A 17,437-nucleotide genomic window follows, 5' to 3' on the forward strand; every position below is an offset into this window, starting at 1 on the left:
TTGGTGCACTATTTCTTCATTAGTAATATATACTATATTTTCTTCCTCCAATATTTTGGTGCACTATTTCTTCATTAGTAATATATACTATATTTTCTTCCTTCAATATTTTGGTGCACTATTTCTTCATTAGTAATATATACTATATTTTCTTCCTCCAATATTTTGGAGCACTATTTCTTCATTAGTAATGTATACTATATTTTCTTCCTCCAATATTTTGGTTCACTATTTCTTCATTAGTAATATATACTATATTTTCTTCCTCCAATATTTTGGTGCACTATTTCTTCTTCAAAATGTGTGTGCACTATTTCTTCTTTATAGTGTACTATATTTTCTTCCTGCAGCATTTTGATACACTATTTCTTCTTTGGTGTACTATATTTTTCATATGTGTACACCGTGCTCTTTCGAGAGAATGCACAAGCCATTGTTGTTATGCTGTTAAGGGTGTTAAGGGGTCACACCATCTTGTCTTCCACCCAAAATAGAAATACACCGTATTGATGTACTATATTTTCTACTTCCCAACATTTTTCAGTGCAGTGCTATATTTTTATTTTTTCCATTTTGGTTCTTTATTCCTTCATTAGTTGACTATAATTTCTTTCTCCAACAAAGGAGAACATGCGTATAAGAGGTAAACGTTTTGGTTCTTAAACAAGACCAAAAATGTCAACCCCAAAATATCAAAATAATGTTGCATTGACAGAACATAAAAAAAGTGGAAAAAGAAATAACTTCTATTTTAGTTTTTATTATTACAACCAGCAAAAGTATAAAGCTCCCCTCTGCCAAATACACCATAGATTAAAATGGAAGAACACATTATATAATACACATTAAAACTGTAGCCTGTCTTCTCACATTTGTTCAGATTACACGTACAATAAAAGAAGTTTTATTAACAAATAAAAATGTTAGTAGGCACATTAACAATTGAAAGACTTGGTCCCATAAAGTTTTCTACTGTTTTGGTGAATTTTAAATATTTAATTTATTTTCCATTCACGAATTTGTGGCACTTTTAATATATTATATTATAAAGTTTGTATAGAGACCTCTAGTCAATATAAGTGTCCTTTAATAATGAAAAGTTTCATAAATATCTGGGTGTCATATCTATATTATATTTAACAAAATATTTCTATATAACATAATTTCTTTTGTTCATGATGGCCAATGTTATTGGTAGCAGAAGCTGAATCAATTTGGTTATACTGTAATTGTAATAGGGAGGTTTCGCAACCTTACGAATACAATAACGGATACGTCACACATTTGTGAAACTTTTGAGCTGATCCCCATTTCATATTCGTTAAGCGTTTTCGTGTTAACGAATATCTCCAGCCATATTCGTAACTACAAAACGAGTATAGTTTTTGATCCATTTTGCACATTTTGCATTTGAATCAGGAATGATTCATGATTATAATATAATTATACTTTTATTGAAAGTAATTTACTAAAGTAATTTACTAAAATTCCAGGTCAATTTTGATAAATAGCAGTTTTTAAAGTCCTCACTCGCTTTGATGTTTCGCTAGGCCTAGGCAGCCAAGCAACACGTACCTGCGCTTCGCTCAAATTTACCGCAGTCATATTTTGGACGGTTCCCTCAATATTTTGTTACCATGCTTTTACTGGCTTACGAAAAACGAATACGTGTGCGTGACGTATCCGTTTTCGTTATCATATTTGTAAGATTGCGAAAACTCCCTAATATCATGAAGAAATAGGAATTGTACTATATTTAATATACAACATGTTGATGAATGTACAAGTAGAATATTTAAAAGAGTAAAATCATGGGAACATATTAATATTAATCTACTGGAGTGGAGCTGTGGCTTGGTGGTTATGATGCTTGGCTACCAATCTAAGGGTCCTGGGTTCAAGTCCTGTCATATGTCAGGGTTTTTTTCTCATGACAATTTACAACTCCACTCCCAAAGACTTAATAATAAGTCTTTGTCTATGTAGAGCATCTTGTGTATATGTTTGTCTTATATGTTCTAGTGCAGTATATGGAGAGCCATCTCGATAGTGCTTTGCACTCATGGCAATCCTCAGGGTGCTGCACCGCTGTGTTGTCATGTATGTTTGCCTGAAAATTAAATAAAATAAAAAAATAAAAAATAAAGCCTGGTTTCCATAAAATCGCTACACGCGCAGATGTCACCGACGCAATTGGGAAGGCTCCCCGATTCATCGCAGTCAAATCGGCAAAGTTCAACCATGTTAAACTTTGTCGGTGATGAATCGTATACGTGTACCAAAGAATATTTAGCGCTCGCGTACTAGATCCCCGATAAATTATAGCGTTTCCATAGAATCGCTACACTCTTTCGTGTAGCAATTTTATGGAAACCAGGCTTAACTGCATTTTGTTGCTCTTGATCCAATCTGTTATGCATGGTAATTGATAATTGTCTAGCTTTATATGCTTATATATTGCAATGACTGCTTTATAAACTTCTACATTATTGCAGTAAAAGATGTAGTTACTGCAGTAACTGCAATAAAATAAATTTGATATGATCCTACTTTGCACATTTCTAACATTTTGGATTTGTTCCAATAAACTTTTGATTTTGAAATTGTTTTGTTGTTATTGTTTATTGTTAAACTTTCACAAACTTTCTTCAATCACAGACAGAATTTCTTAATTTACCTTCTATCCACATGGATACGCACAGTTTTAGAATTTTTACACATTTTTATGCTTTATATTTTAATACAATAAACACTCATCTAAATACGTTATTTGAAATATATGTTATCACCTTTTTGTTAAATTATGTTTGATATCACTTGCACAACTATTTCTTGGACCTACAATGCACTTATTCCCATACAGTAGATTATTAATATTATTATTTTTATAGTTATATTCACCTACTGTATGGAACACAATGCGACAATTTTTACATTTTCCCTGTAAAATCCAATATAAGAATTAATCCATAATATTTAGTTACAAAACCTTAAGTTGGCTAAAAAGCAGCAACAATTAAATACAAGACGCTATACTGTTTACCATGCTTAAAACAAGGGCTAATGTCTTGAGTTAATACAAATGTATTGGCAGTTATAAAAGTTAAAATTTGAATACCTTTATTTGCATAGGTTGCATAATATAATATGCAACAGTGTCTAAATAATAGTACAATAATAAATATAATATCTACATGCAGAATCTCTCCTTTGGAAAACCCCTCTCCTTTGGTCCCGAAGGTTTCCATTTAATAGTGGCTATTTTTGTAATCTGAAAGAGGCAACGTATAGTTATCAAAGTCGCAATATTGCGACATGACTGATTTGCATGTTTTCAAATGCAATATACCACTCAATTTTCCAGAACTTAAAAAAGAAATTGGAATTGTTCCTATGTAAAAGGTCACTATTTCTATACTTCCTACCCTTTGCCATAACTTGTGTCGTGGCTACTACTACTACAACCCCTATCGTCTAGCACGAATAATGCTTTGCTCATCAGACAATTAACATGCAAGTGATATAAGTACCTGATGTTTAAAGAAAAAATTAACATGATTCTTCAATACGAACAAACTCCTATTCACACACAATGGCTTGCATCATGCACTCTGCACACAAGTATAATCAAGTTGAAGAATCTCCACGCGATTCCATCTGATCATTAGATTTTACACTAGTGATACCATGACTTGCTTGTGGGAAGCTGATAGGGTTACTTGGCGACAGGTTACTCTCTGGTGATTGGCTAGAACTGAGGGAAAGTCCGGACATGCCAAGGTGATCAGAGAACTGGTCTGAATAAGGTGAGAGACTGCTACTAGCTGATGACTGAACACTGCCATTTGGATCTTCACTTCTACTATGCTGAAATGCAAAACAATTCAGTGTAAATTAATACGAGTCATTCTTTACACGTTACAATCATTAACACGAAAAAATGATATTAACATAATTGCACCCAAATTCCTTTTTTTCCCTTGATTTTATTCTGCTTTTGAAACTGTAGGTTTGACTGAAATTTTGCATTTAAAAGGCACCTATGATACCCTGAAAGAAAGCTGTGCTTTAAACTGACCTCAAACTATGACCTCAATGACCTTTATAGTTTTAAAATCTGTAAAAGTAATATTTGTAGATGTATCATTTATTTTAAGTGTGTTAGTGTCCAATAATATAATATACTGTAGATAAATATTTAATGTTAGATGTGTTTTTATATGCTATTAATACAGATAGTGGTAGTAGTCTAGTAGATGTGCATTTTGAATATCATGAAACACAGCCAGATAAGATATTGTATTAAGGAAGTGCTAGCGTATAGATATGTGTTTTATATGCTACTGATAGAGAAACAACTGCTTTTTGTAGTGTAGTGTTTGTAGTGTTAGTGCATTTTAAATATAGAAACTGCAAACAACCCAATAATATAATTATAAATACTAGTGCTAATAATAGAGAAGTAAATTGTGGATACTAGATAGACCCTTCTATAAGTGTCAACTACGTAACTCTCACTACTGTATATAAGGGCCTACATGTATGTATAAAATATTGATATCAAATTTCATATGAGAAGCAACAATGGCACCTTTTGGATAAAGCTGTTTGTGAAACAAGACACAGTATGGATGCCCTATACAGGTAAGTCTTTATTAAATCTCTCCTTCTATTTCACATAAGCTGTCAGAAAGTATCTTGTGGGTAGATATACAGTCAACCAGACATTTATTGAGGTACAAAAAGTTCCAAATTTATTTTTACCATTAAAAACACATTCTGAATATACCGGACTTTCAGAAAACCTGTGCAGTGACGCGCTAAACTTTCAAATCGGCACGTATGAGGATAACTTTTATTAACGTAGATCAATTGAAACATGATTGATCATTGGTAAATGGCATTACACAGGTTGTTGACCTCGTATATCCTGTTTACTAATCTTTCTAATGTCCCAGATTAATTATTCTAATTATCAACATTTCTGTGATTACCAGCACAGATTTATAAATAAATATGTTTACTAGAAAAGCTATTGGTTCCATTCTATACCACTGTATGTTAGTCAACCAATATTGATGATTCAATAAACACTATACTATAATTAAATATGTATATAACTGTACATTATAACAGGCACATAATAAATTCTAAAACGCCTGGGGATATACTGACAATTGATTTAAAAATGATATATACAATTTTGTTTACTATTATGGTAATGAGAGCCAACCAGTACTTTTTTTCACTTCATTTTTATTTTATTTCAACAGAGTAACTCCAACAGCAAGTCTTAATTTACCATGTGATACATTTTGTCCAATGAGAGCTGGAGTTAAATCCAAAACAGGGATTGGCCAATATAGTAAGAAACTTTTTTTTTTCTAAACTAAAACTGAATTAATATCAAACTTGCTTAGAAAGAAAATAAAATGTCAAACTTGTTTGTGAGAAGGTAAAGGCACAATACTGATTTCTTTGTGCATGTCTCATCGCCCTCTATGGTCGTCCCATACTTACATCATGTGATTCGCTTGTTTTTCTTTCCAGCATTAGATTGAATGCTACACCAGTGGCATCACTCAATGACTTGCAAATATTTTCAGATGATATATCGCTCTCAAAGACATAACATGTGTACTTGTGATGACCTCTGACCTTGGAAAACTTTGCTCGAGTGATGAATGCAAATAACCTGGAATTTGAAAGAAAAGTTATGAGTTTACTTTATTTTATACTTGCCTATAAACCCCTCAAAATACACAACAATTATGAGACTCTGGATTAAGCTGTGACAAACGGGTGTAAGTGTAAAGAGTATAACCAAACTCATTTCTATTTGTATTTGTGTGAACCCGAGTTCCCGGAAAATATAATGTAGGCCAGTGTATTCTCTGGCCACTGGAGTGTATCCAGGCTCAGTTTGAAAAATTTGTTTTACCTAAAATGTGATCTGTAGTACATGCTAGTTACCTTTTGTTCTCTTGATGAGATGCCCAGAAAGAAATATCTCTGAGATCGAAGTCTGCTTTGATGGCGTGACTAGTCATATCCAGTAGTCTATAAAGAAAAACAATGTGCCATCAATCATACTCTTCTATAATCAGATGAGATTTTGAACTGCTCATTGAGACACTAGGGAGCTTTCGTTTCGTTTCCATGTTATGCCATTTGACTACGTAGCTTTCGAGTAAAAGAAATCTCCATTTTAAAGTGGACCAATACAATTTCTTGAATCTTGAGTAAAAAGATAATTCTACGAACGTTTGAAAAACATATGAACCTGTGCAAAATGAAATAATATTGACTTACCTTACTCTTTCAGAAGTTATTATCATATGCGACTCACTCATGCGGAACACATTATGAATAGCTCGTGCTGCCATGATCTGCCTAATTGTTTCATTGATCAGTTCGACTCCTCGGTCACCTTTGACTTCTACTGAGCCGAGGAATCGTATTGTGTACATCTGACTAAATGCACTGCTGTAAGGAACTGTGTAAATACGAAATCATTTTTATATCTTGTGATCGTCTTCATGAGAATTGACATGGATAGTTCTGACATTGCAAAGCAGATAAATCTATGTACATATTCTCTTGATTGTGTCGCAGCCACAGATAAACCCTTTGATCTTCAAGGATCAGCATCCTCTTGTTAGATTGCCTTGGCTTGATAATGATAAATTATATATTTTTCGATATTTCACTAATCATTCAATTTTAACCCTAATTTCTTTGATAAATTCACAATGTAGATGTTTGATGACATAAAAAATTGAATATGTTATATTTATTTAAACTCACCACTGTTTCCTTCTTTCCCATCAGGTAAAGCTTCACAGAATGGGTTCACCCTCCTCGGAGGGCCATCCTTCGGTTGTGACCTGGTGCTGGGAGTTGCATGTCGCTCGACTGGAGAAATCATATCAAACTGAATTGGTGTGGTCGGCAGGACAACGTCCAATGGGGATGGAGGAGGCGTTGATGGCGTCTCTTTGTAAGAGTTTGTGCTTCCCTGGTGGGCATCCTGTCTGGAACTTTACAACGGAGAACAATTTGACAGTTATTACCGATTAATGGTGAGTCTAAAATATGTACCTGCCAATTGGAACTCTAGTCTATCGACAGCACACACGGTACCCATTTATTATCTTGGGTGAATATAACTTGTGTAACCCAGGATTTTAAATTAGGTGCCTATGCATTGAAATATTCCAAATTTAGGAGTAGCGAGGGGAGGGGGGCTGACTGGCCTCTGTGGATTTGTCTGTGGTATTAGGTGAGCAACATCCAGAAGCAGAAATTAAGTTACAATTGAATTAATTAAATTAACACAACAAACATTTACATTGCATAATTTTTATAATATTACTATATCATTATAATATACATAATGTATATTTTTATACTTCCTCAGTTTATCAAATTATAATTTATAGTATAAGTTGTGCTTCATATAAAAAAATACCTATATGGGTTTTGATCATGCAGTACTGTTGGAATTCTTTGTGGTCTTGTTGGTGCTTGCTGGATGGAAGATGCCTCAGGAGCAATCTAAAACAATTTGATAATAATCATCATTAGACGTAATAGAACAGGGTGAAGGTCTGTCTACACTATCAAACTAGTTTGACAAAAAGTGTGATTTGCTCAAATATGGTAGTGATATTTCTAAATGTGGTAGTAATATGATATCATCAAATTCATAAATGGGCACATCACATTTTTTTGTCACATACAGTTTGATAGTCTTGACAGAGCTTTATAATACCTGTAGACCAAAAATTATGCAAACTCAAAATGATTAGTGCCTAGTGAGCTCTCTAATAAACTTCAATTTATATAGCACAGTTAAACATTAACATCACAGTGTGATTAGAACAACAATTGAAATGAAATTCTCACTCTTGGAGTGTGTGGGTGAAATCCGCTGGACAGATTCCTTATTGTTGATATCCATTCTTCCCTATCAGATCCACTGAATGCCTGTAGTGTTATACTCCTGTAACAAATTCACATTTTTTTTTTAAAGTTTACATAATTCTAACGATGTAAAAACAACATAACATAATACATGACCAACACAATGGACATGCCAAATAAGCACAAGTATATCGAAAAAACCTTTTCTTTTGGTTGACAGAATTCTTACTTTTTACTATCTGTAGGAGGAGTTATTTGAAAGACATATCGGCGGTCATCCACATCGGCACAATTTACAGTGCTGTTTTCCAGGTCCACCACAAGACTTCCTGCAATCTGGAAAAACAGGTACCATCATAAACTACCAAATATGGTTTGGCATTTATCAATCTTTTTGCTTAAGTAAAAATAGCTATAAGTAGTGCTTAAGTGAAAACTGAGGCTATTATTTATCAAACCAGTTCTTTTTATCTTTACTGACTTAAGCAAAAACATTTAATTAAAACAAAAGTTTTTTTGCTTAGCACATTTGATAAATCTGACATCTGCACTTGAACTTAGTGGGCCTTCCTGATACTCAATTCTTTGTCATGTAAGGTATTGTAACTGATGAAACTATGGTTAGCCTTATAATGTTCTTCAGACTGGGTAATCATCAGGAATAGTCCTGAACAGGGAGATGAGCGCCCCTGCCCACCGATGAGTTTCGGGATCCCTTTGACCCGGAGGGAGAGTACCCGTCAGGGTCCCTACCAAGGGTTACAGGTCCCAGGTTTTTAGTTGTTTTTAAAATTAATTAGTGTTCCATGACCTTCTCATCAAAATTAACGTCTCTCATTGTTGTGCTATGTCAACATAATGTCAATGACGGCGAAATGTCCCCAATAATGGTGATAGCTATGCAAACAAGTAACAAGACTGGTCTAATTAAAAAATATATAACATTATGTACCTCTCCTTTGGCTTGACTCATGAGGTTTGTTCCCTGCGTGAAGAAGTATTCTTTTTCCCAACGATGTGACAGACCATGTTTACTGTTGAGGAAAAAACAACTTGAATAATAATTAACATTGTTTCTCTTTTATAACAGAGGTTTATTAAATAAAAAGTTTTGACAACTCACTGCCTGATGAGGAGGTAGCTGGATGTCTGTGTTAGATTTGTGTTGATCTTCCTAGCTGGGATCTGCATGTCTGGTGTTGGGTCTGGTGTGAAAAAGTAAGTACTATTGGCTTGTATTGAGTCCACCGATTCCTGACATGTTGTTGCTGTTTTTGCCATTGCGTTGTGAACTCTGTTTAAAATGATTAATTTTCGATGAATATTGGTAAATAACAACAGCGCACTCTCTTTTATGATATATGGAATAATGGTAAAGGATATTGACTAGCATATGAAAGGCATGGGTTTTAGATTTGTCTGTGCCATGGTAGTTGTATCCTTAAGAAAGTTACTTCACTGTCAATGAGTCTCATTGTCTTATCCTTTGGGTGGGATGTACTTTAAGGTCTTGTGTAATAAAGAACTTATTGTACATTATTGAAAAGAGTAGGAGATCTTATCCCAGTGAGCTGATCATTGTAGGCACAGCACAGCACTGTGACTGCTGTGAGTCCGTAGATAACATAATCTGAATTTCCTCAGATTAATATTCTTGAGGCGCTCAATTTAGGATCAGATCTTTGTGTGAGTAAAGCCAGAAAATTATTTTATTTTAAATGAGACAGTGAATGCCTGTGGAGTTGTGACTTGGTGGTTATGATGCTTGGCTATCAATGCAAGGGTCTCGTATTCAAGTCCTGCCAGTGTCAGGATTTTTCTATTGAAAATTTATAAATCCACTCCCAAAGACTTATAATAGACTGTAATATGTAGAGCACCTTGTGTATATGTTTTTCTTGTGAACAGGATTGCCACCTTTAAGGAGGGTAGTGAATGAATTCGCTTATGGTTATCCTTGGGAATTACCCTAAATATATAAAAACAAAAAAACAATAACCTCACGAAAAACTTACTCATGTGTGCTTGCGACGCTGTTACTCAGGAACTCTGTCTGGCATGACAGCGTCTCTTGCCCGAGCTTAAAGAACGATATTTGGCTTTGTAGGTACACAACTAATGCCTCAATCACTGTCGTCTTTCTTTTATGTTGTAACAGATTTAATCCTGTATACAAATTTAATCCACTCTGCACAAAAAAATCAGACAAAACGTCATATACCTGATAGGTAAAGACATTAGGGAGGTTTCGCAACCTTACGAATACGATAACGAAAACGGATACGTCATACATTTGTGAAACTTTTGAGCGGATCCCCATTTCATATTCGTGTTGACGAATATCACCAGTCATATTCGTAACTACAAAACGAGTATAGTTTTTGATCTATTTTGCACATTTTGCATTTGAATCAGGAATGATTCCTGATTATAATATAACTAGCAATTATACCCGCCCCAGGGCGGGTTTCAGGGGCGGGTTTCAAAATTAGTTTACAGCCTTCTCAGTATATAACAACCGACGCCAGTATCTGTCTATACTCACCAACCTCCACCCCTCTTCAATAACACCCCATACTCTTTCTTAAAAACAAATTCTTCCCAGTGATGGACAAATTCAATTCAACCTAAGCTTCGAATTGAGAGGAGTATAGCTACGATGGGTCTAATAATGGTTGAAGTACGTTGTAAATTGTGTAAATAAATAGGTGTCATATTGGCTGATAATTAAAATATGTAATTTAGATACTGCGGTCCCCCAGCCTTCTTTCTCCTTTCACCACCCCAGCCACCAACAACAAACCTTAACTCCTCCCCTGGACAGTTCAAATTTAGTAACTTTTCCTAGTACAATCCAATCGGGCTACTTCATTACGCTAGTATTTTCGCTCCTCCTCCCCCTACAAACCGGTTGAAGCCGGTTCCAGTACAAATTATGTTATTATCACTCCCAACCCATAATCCCTCAGTGGCAGTTTTCAAATGTAGTTTAAAACATTCCAAATACAGTTTCGGTCATTGTGATAGGCCTACATCCCCACCCCAAATTCCCATCCGCTTCCCAGGGATGATTAAATACTTTAACATTTTCCAACCACAATTCTGGTGTAAGCAAAATCCCCACTATCCCCTGAACCCAAACTCCCAAACCCTATCTCCCAACCCCACTGGGTCTGTAATGAGACAATCCAAGAGACCGATACATAGCTGGATAATGGTTAAAGTACTTTGCTAAATGTGTAATTGAATAGGTGTCATATTGGTTAATGAATAAAATATGTATATCTATATCTATATTTCCCCAAACGCCTTGCTGAGGATAATTAAAATACTGTCAAACTTTAGTAGTATAATTTTACAATTCGATAGCGTATGGTTACGTGCAGAAACGGAAATTTGTATAACGAACAAACATCGAAAGTGGGGGTTTTGACCACATTTTGGTCCCTAACATGGATCCTAGGTGGCGGATGATGTTGAAATATAGCTTAGAACATTCCCGGTACAATTGCGGTCATTTTGATACCCCATATGTAAGATTATGTGCAGTAACAAAATTTTGTATAACGAACAAACAGACAAACTCTCTCACTTATAATATAGATTACCGTACTGACGCGGGTATAAGCCCACCCCCCTCGAACATGAAATCACGTCAAGTTTGGGGGGTGGGCTTATACCCGAGGATCTAAAAATGCAGATCGTCAAAAACAGCACATGTACACTGTGTATTCCACCATGCGAGCGAGCGCCCTCACGTGTACGACGTTGCCTCTAATTAATACACAAGGTAGTTCGTGTAATTTATCGTAGAATATCTTATTTTAAACATCAATTTAACAAGAATTTATCAAGCAGAAAAGCAAGTATACAATGTTCGTTAAATAGAAATGTACCAAAGAAATTTAATAAGCTTGTTTATGGCAGCCGATCCCAAATAGTGGTTTTCCGTTTTGGCGACTTGTAGCGTCGTGTGTGAAGCGATCTTCGACCGCGATGGAGTGTAAACATAACAGGACCGCTAGGCCTCATATGGCCTAGCGTATATTAGCCTAGCTTGGTTATGATCAAAGGTAGGTGTATTCGGTGTATGGACGTCGCCAAATACAAAATAATGTATTACGACATACACTGTAGATCTTCGAATTAATGGGTGGGCTTATACCCGAGTTCCTCATTTTTCATGAAAATTAGTCAAAAGTCGGGGGTGGGCTTATACCCGAGTATGGGCTTATACCCGCGTCAGTACGGTATAGATTTATTGAAAGTAATTTACTAAAGTAATTTACTAAAATGCCAAGTCAATTTTGATAAATAGCAGTTTTTAAAGTCCTCACTCGCTTTGATGTTACGCTAGGCCTAGGCAACCAAGCAACACGTACCTGCGCTCAAATTTACCGCAGTCATATTTTGGACGCGCCTCAATATTTCGTTGCCATGTGAAACAGATTTTTTTATGGCTTATGAAAACGAATACGTGTGCTCCGTTTTCGTTATCGTATTCGTAAGATTGCAAAACCTCCCTATCTTCTCATATTTGAGACACCATGCCATATTGAATCAAATTGTGAACTCTAAAAAGCAGGCTCTCGGATTTTGTCCACAGATTAGAGCAGTTATAGACCATGTACACTTTAAACGAATTCACAGCCATCCCAGTAGTACACCTATTTGATAAAATAATGTATTGACACATGACATAAAATCAACCAATCGAATGGCAAGGATACTATACCTGCATTAACTTCTTTCTGACACTGCTTAGTTCATCAGTACAATCAATTCTAGCTTTGGTTTCGTTTTCTTTTTTCTTACTAATTTTACAGTATTTGCCGAGAACTTGTTCGTGCTCTAAAAAACGATGAATACAATATTTTCTCCACATATTACTCAATTCGCACATACAATAAACATTTAGTTAAAGTAATTACATCTATAATAACCTTACCATGTTACAATGCTTTTAAAAAAAATTATTATTACCTTGATCTAAATGATGATACACTTCGCGCATACTTGTAATATCCGCAATGTCGCCGTTTAAAAACGATGACAGTCTCTGCAATACGCCTTCACTAACCTGCGATGATAACACTGTGTACACAGAGCTTATCTGAAATTAAAATTAACTTTATTACAAAGAAATGTCTTTAAAAATATTTTTTTTAATTGATTGAAATTGTCAAGCATGTTAAAACGTGCAAATCCTTGTACAATATACAAGCTTAAATCTATAGAAAACGAAATTTATAAAAGAATACTTCTAGGCCCAGAAAAGTAATCTTGAATTGGGAAGAATAATTAAATTGCAGGGATGCGTGTATGATTTGAGTTGGGGGGGCGGGGGGGGGGGGAAGTGAGTGGCCGAGGTTAAGACAGTGGAACCGATATCAATAGCATTGTGGCTCACTCGCTTCATGGTTCTGGTGGTAGATTGAGTCTTCTCGGATAAAGACTATAAACCGTAGGTCCAGTGTACACAAAATGCTCATGTGCACTTTAAAGAATCTAGTACATCTTTCGATACAAGTTGGGGGTTACCCCGGTGTACTAACCCACACAGCCACTGTTGTGGACAGACGAAATAGTAGTTGGCAGTACCGACATGACATAACATCTAAGTCCACAGTGCATTGAGACAACATTGTTTGTTGAATGCGCTATAAATAATTATAACATAACTTACGTCGTTGATCGTCATGGCTAATTGCTTCAGAGTTGAACACAGTACACTGTCATCCCGTTCAATCGGGAATTTCTGTCGACAGAGATTGTTATGGATATAATCAATAACAATAACAAATTTTCATTTATCACTTTGATATTTGTTCAGCATATCCAATTCATTAACTAATCACCTTTGGGGCAATTATATGAAAATTTGTATTTTACATTAGTAGATTTGAATGAAAAATATAGTTAGGTAGCAAACGCCATAATAAAAAATATAGCATGTAGTTTGATAAATCAAAAGAAGCATTAATTAAAAAAACGTGTCAAAAACCTTTGTGAAATATACACATATGGATGTATCACAATGAATTAAAGAATGTTCATGTAAATTTTAAACTCACCCATCGTTCAAACTCCAGCGCTTTGCTTGCTAGTTCTTGCATGGCAACACAGAGTGAATTCTATTGGAAGAATGCAATGTAATTATTAATTTATGAACCATATATGGATACATTTAGAATCACATGTCATTTATTCCATCTTATTATTCTTAAACAAAATATGTATTTAACTCTGATTTACTGGTTACACACAAATTGAAAGTGAAACTGAATTACATCGGGTTAAAAATTGTATACCGTAATACTGCATTTTGTTGTACTGTATATAGTAGTAGAAACCCCTTATTCAAGGGACACTGACATTATGTGTGTTTGTTTTTATTTAAAATCTATATTTATATACAAATTCAAAATAGGTATAAGACAACTCAATTAAACCCCAAACGTGTCACCTTAAGGCGTTCTACTATATTTTATTTCACTTTCAAACAAAGTGTAATTTCATGGGTGTATTGTTTTTTAAAGTTTTATTTATTGCACATGTAAGCGCTGCTCTAATCGATGATAAAAATTGGCTACAAAACATTATTGTAACATCCTGTTTGCATATAGTATCAAGTATGTATAATTCATATTAGCATGTACACTTCAAGTAGATAAGAAGTAGACCTAGTGTTTAACCACTTATGTTCTACTGTAATGGTGCGACAATTGAGTGTTGAGAAAAACAATTGTTAAGCTATGTATACACTATCGAAGTTTATTTGACAAACAAAATGTGATGTGCCCATATATGGACATGATGATGTCATATCACTACCATATTCGGGCATATCACCACCATATTTGAGTACATCACACTTTTTTTGTCAAACTAGTTTGATAGTGTAGATATAGCTTTATGTCTTTTGTGGTAGACTCCTATTCTGGGGACACTTCTATTCAGGGCACACCTCTATTAAGGGGACACATTCCTCTGAACAAACTGGGTAAATATGTTTAACACTACTCAACCTTTATTAGGTCCGCAAAACCGTTTCAATGTTTTTATTTACAGAGAATCCATTAAAAAAGCAATATTGCGATAATATTTATTTTGGATAAATGTTTTACAATTTTTCAGAAAATTTGAGTCTAGTTATAGAGGCTTCTACATTAAAACAAACTAATTAAACTCAATGTTATATTATTGTAAATAGTAAACAAATGTAGTTACACTACAGTAACTACAGTAAAATAATTTTGACATAATCCCTTTAATCTGAAAGAAAGAGTTAAACAGAAGGATTTGATTATGAATTTATTGAAATAGCAACTTTAATTTCTTTGAGAAACATTATAAATGCATGACTTGTGGTTATTATTTTCATAATCCACAGTTAAATGCAACAATTTTGCATAAAGAATTTCAGCTCATAATTTAAATGTATTGTTACTTAACAGACCATGTCAGTACAACAATATTGTAACAATGTGTATTTTTTTTTACTAGCCCACACTGGGCAATTAGTTGTAGTTTTAACTTGCCCGATTGTCCTTCTATTGCCCGACTTTAAAACAATAATTGTTTTGTTACTTTTATAGATGTTTGGCATTTTTATTTCAAGTTTTGGCAACCTGATATATTACTTACAGGGAAAGTGACAATAAACGACCTACGTGCAAAATTGTAAAAGGCCTATATATTCGTTTTTTAATATATTCTCTGTTTAATGAATATAACGGCTTTGGTCCCAACAAGGTGTAGACTGTTTTAGTGTTAAAACAAATTATATTCATTGTTCCCATATTTACTTACCTGGTAGTCCAATATTCGTTGACACGATTCTTGAAGACTCTTCACATATTTTGCTAGCATTGCAGAATCTTGTTCAAACAATCCAAGTAAATATTGGGACTATAAATTAAAAGATGAATTTCACACAAATAAAAGGCAAAATACCATGTCAATATATATATAATACATTTAGCATTATAAAAAAACCACACTATTTATCACACCCATAGTAGTAGACCTACGTTGACATAACAGTATGCATATTAATACATTTTTGTTCAATATACAAAAAATTGGCACAAAGTTCTGGACTGACAGACTTAAACAGGATATCGAAAAGAGGTCAATAATTTCCTGATGCAATATTCATTGTATTTTAATATGTTAATATTTGATCATTGCTTATGGGTTAACATCACCATATTATAATTTATTGTGTGTGATTATCGAAAATGAAACATATTTATAATACTTAATAATAGAGAAGACCCAATCAACTGCATTATGAGTCATCCATTCTACTTGCACTTTAATTTAACAATGTGTCAATTCTAATCTAGGATTGACTATTAAAAATTAGCGCCGAATGAGCACTTTTAAAATGGCTGAATACATGGGTGGAAGTCCTATCATTAAACTATAAGTAACATACGTCAAACAGAACAATAGTTGACATAGGGCCAAGCCCCCAGAGTAAAGGCCGTACGGTATATCTACGTACACAAAAATAATCTGTGAATAAGTTTTTCTGTTAATAACCGTATGCCAATAAATTATACATATATTTTCTTATCTGACGGTACACAAAGTATGGATAATTACCTGCGGTGAGTCTTCCTTGACATCTTCCAACCTAAGGCCTTCCATTGTTGATTTTTTTTTAAAGATTTTAGGCCTAGCCTAGCCCACTTTCTCCGTCAAAATTGTTTTGCATTCACTTTATTTATTTCTGGGTTGATTTCGCGCGAAATTGGTGGCGCTATACTCAAATTTGCCTGTTCCATTTTTTATGTAGGGTTTAACTTTAATATTTAAAGTCCTAAATAAATAGTATAAACATTTAATATAATGATAAAACGCAATACACATCATTTCCAAATTTAATTAATTACTTTATGCTCGAATAATGTAAACAATATTTTCTTATTTTGTAAGAATTTAATGGTATTATTACTCAATCTCCACCTATTTATTTTGGCCGATTCTGTTGACCATGCCCCTGTTACGCTTCATTGATCATCAAAACAAAAAACAGTTTTACGTGTGGCGGTGTGGTTTTAAACTTGCTTTTGCCGGTTAATTAACATAGATATTTTTATAAATAGAACGTACAGGTAGACAGTCGTCAAAAAAGTAACAAGAATATTCTGTAGTTTAGGAAGAATGTACGGTACTAGCTATATAGCTAGCTACTTTATTTAGAATACTACATATCTAGGCTACTAGTATAAACTTTAGTACAGAGTACTATTAAGTATTAACTACTCTAGCACTGTAGCAGGATTCTAGAGTTTGCTAGTATATTTACTATAAGATTATACCTGATAGGCACTTTAGACTTTTCAAGGATAGGAGAGTGTAGATGACCTAGGCCTACATCAATTGAAAATACTGCTGTAATCCTGGGGAAGGTGGTCGGACACCCTACAAACATTATTTGGTTTGTGGTCACACTTCTCTTGTGTCTATTATTATACTGAGCGTTGGGCGTGCCCTTGTT

General features: G+C 34.3%; 1 protein-coding gene across 2 annotated transcripts; it reads right to left on the reverse strand.

The window, feature by feature from the left end:
- Nucleotides 1–1,104: 1,104 nt before the first annotated feature.
- On the reverse strand, nt 1,105–16,633 carry LOC140058541 (DCC-interacting protein 13-alpha-like). 2 transcript variants are annotated; one of them, XM_072104202.1, is made up of 18 exons: nt 16,540–16,633; nt 15,739–15,837; nt 14,001–14,060; nt 13,613–13,684; nt 12,910–13,039; nt 12,662–12,777; nt 9,942–10,114; nt 9,050–9,220; nt 8,879–8,960; nt 8,156–8,262; nt 7,909–8,005; nt 7,472–7,557; nt 6,808–7,040; nt 6,313–6,496; nt 5,974–6,060; nt 5,521–5,695; nt 4,079–4,117; nt 3,741–3,867 (listed from the first exon to the last, which is right to left on the reverse strand). In XM_072104202.1, the coding sequence occupies exons 1-17, from the start codon at nt 16,582–16,584 to the stop codon at nt 4,103–4,105; spliced, it is 1,932 nt and encodes a 643-aa protein (XP_071960303.1). In that variant the 5' UTR covers nt 16,585–16,633; the 3' UTR covers nt 3,741–3,867; nt 4,079–4,102. The 2 variants fall into 2 exon arrangements, with proteins under 2 accessions (XP_071960302.1, XP_071960303.1); XM_072104201.1 differs by lacking the exon at nt 4,079–4,117 and having other exon boundaries at nt 1,105–3,867.
- Between the last annotated feature and the right edge of the window lie 804 nt (nt 16,634–17,437).

This window comes from Antedon mediterranea, chromosome 9 (assembly GCF_964355755.1).
Source record: "Antedon mediterranea chromosome 9, ecAntMedi1.1, whole genome shotgun sequence".
In the NCBI taxonomy this organism is placed as follows: domain Eukaryota; kingdom Metazoa; phylum Echinodermata; class Crinoidea; order Comatulida; family Antedonidae; genus Antedon; species Antedon mediterranea.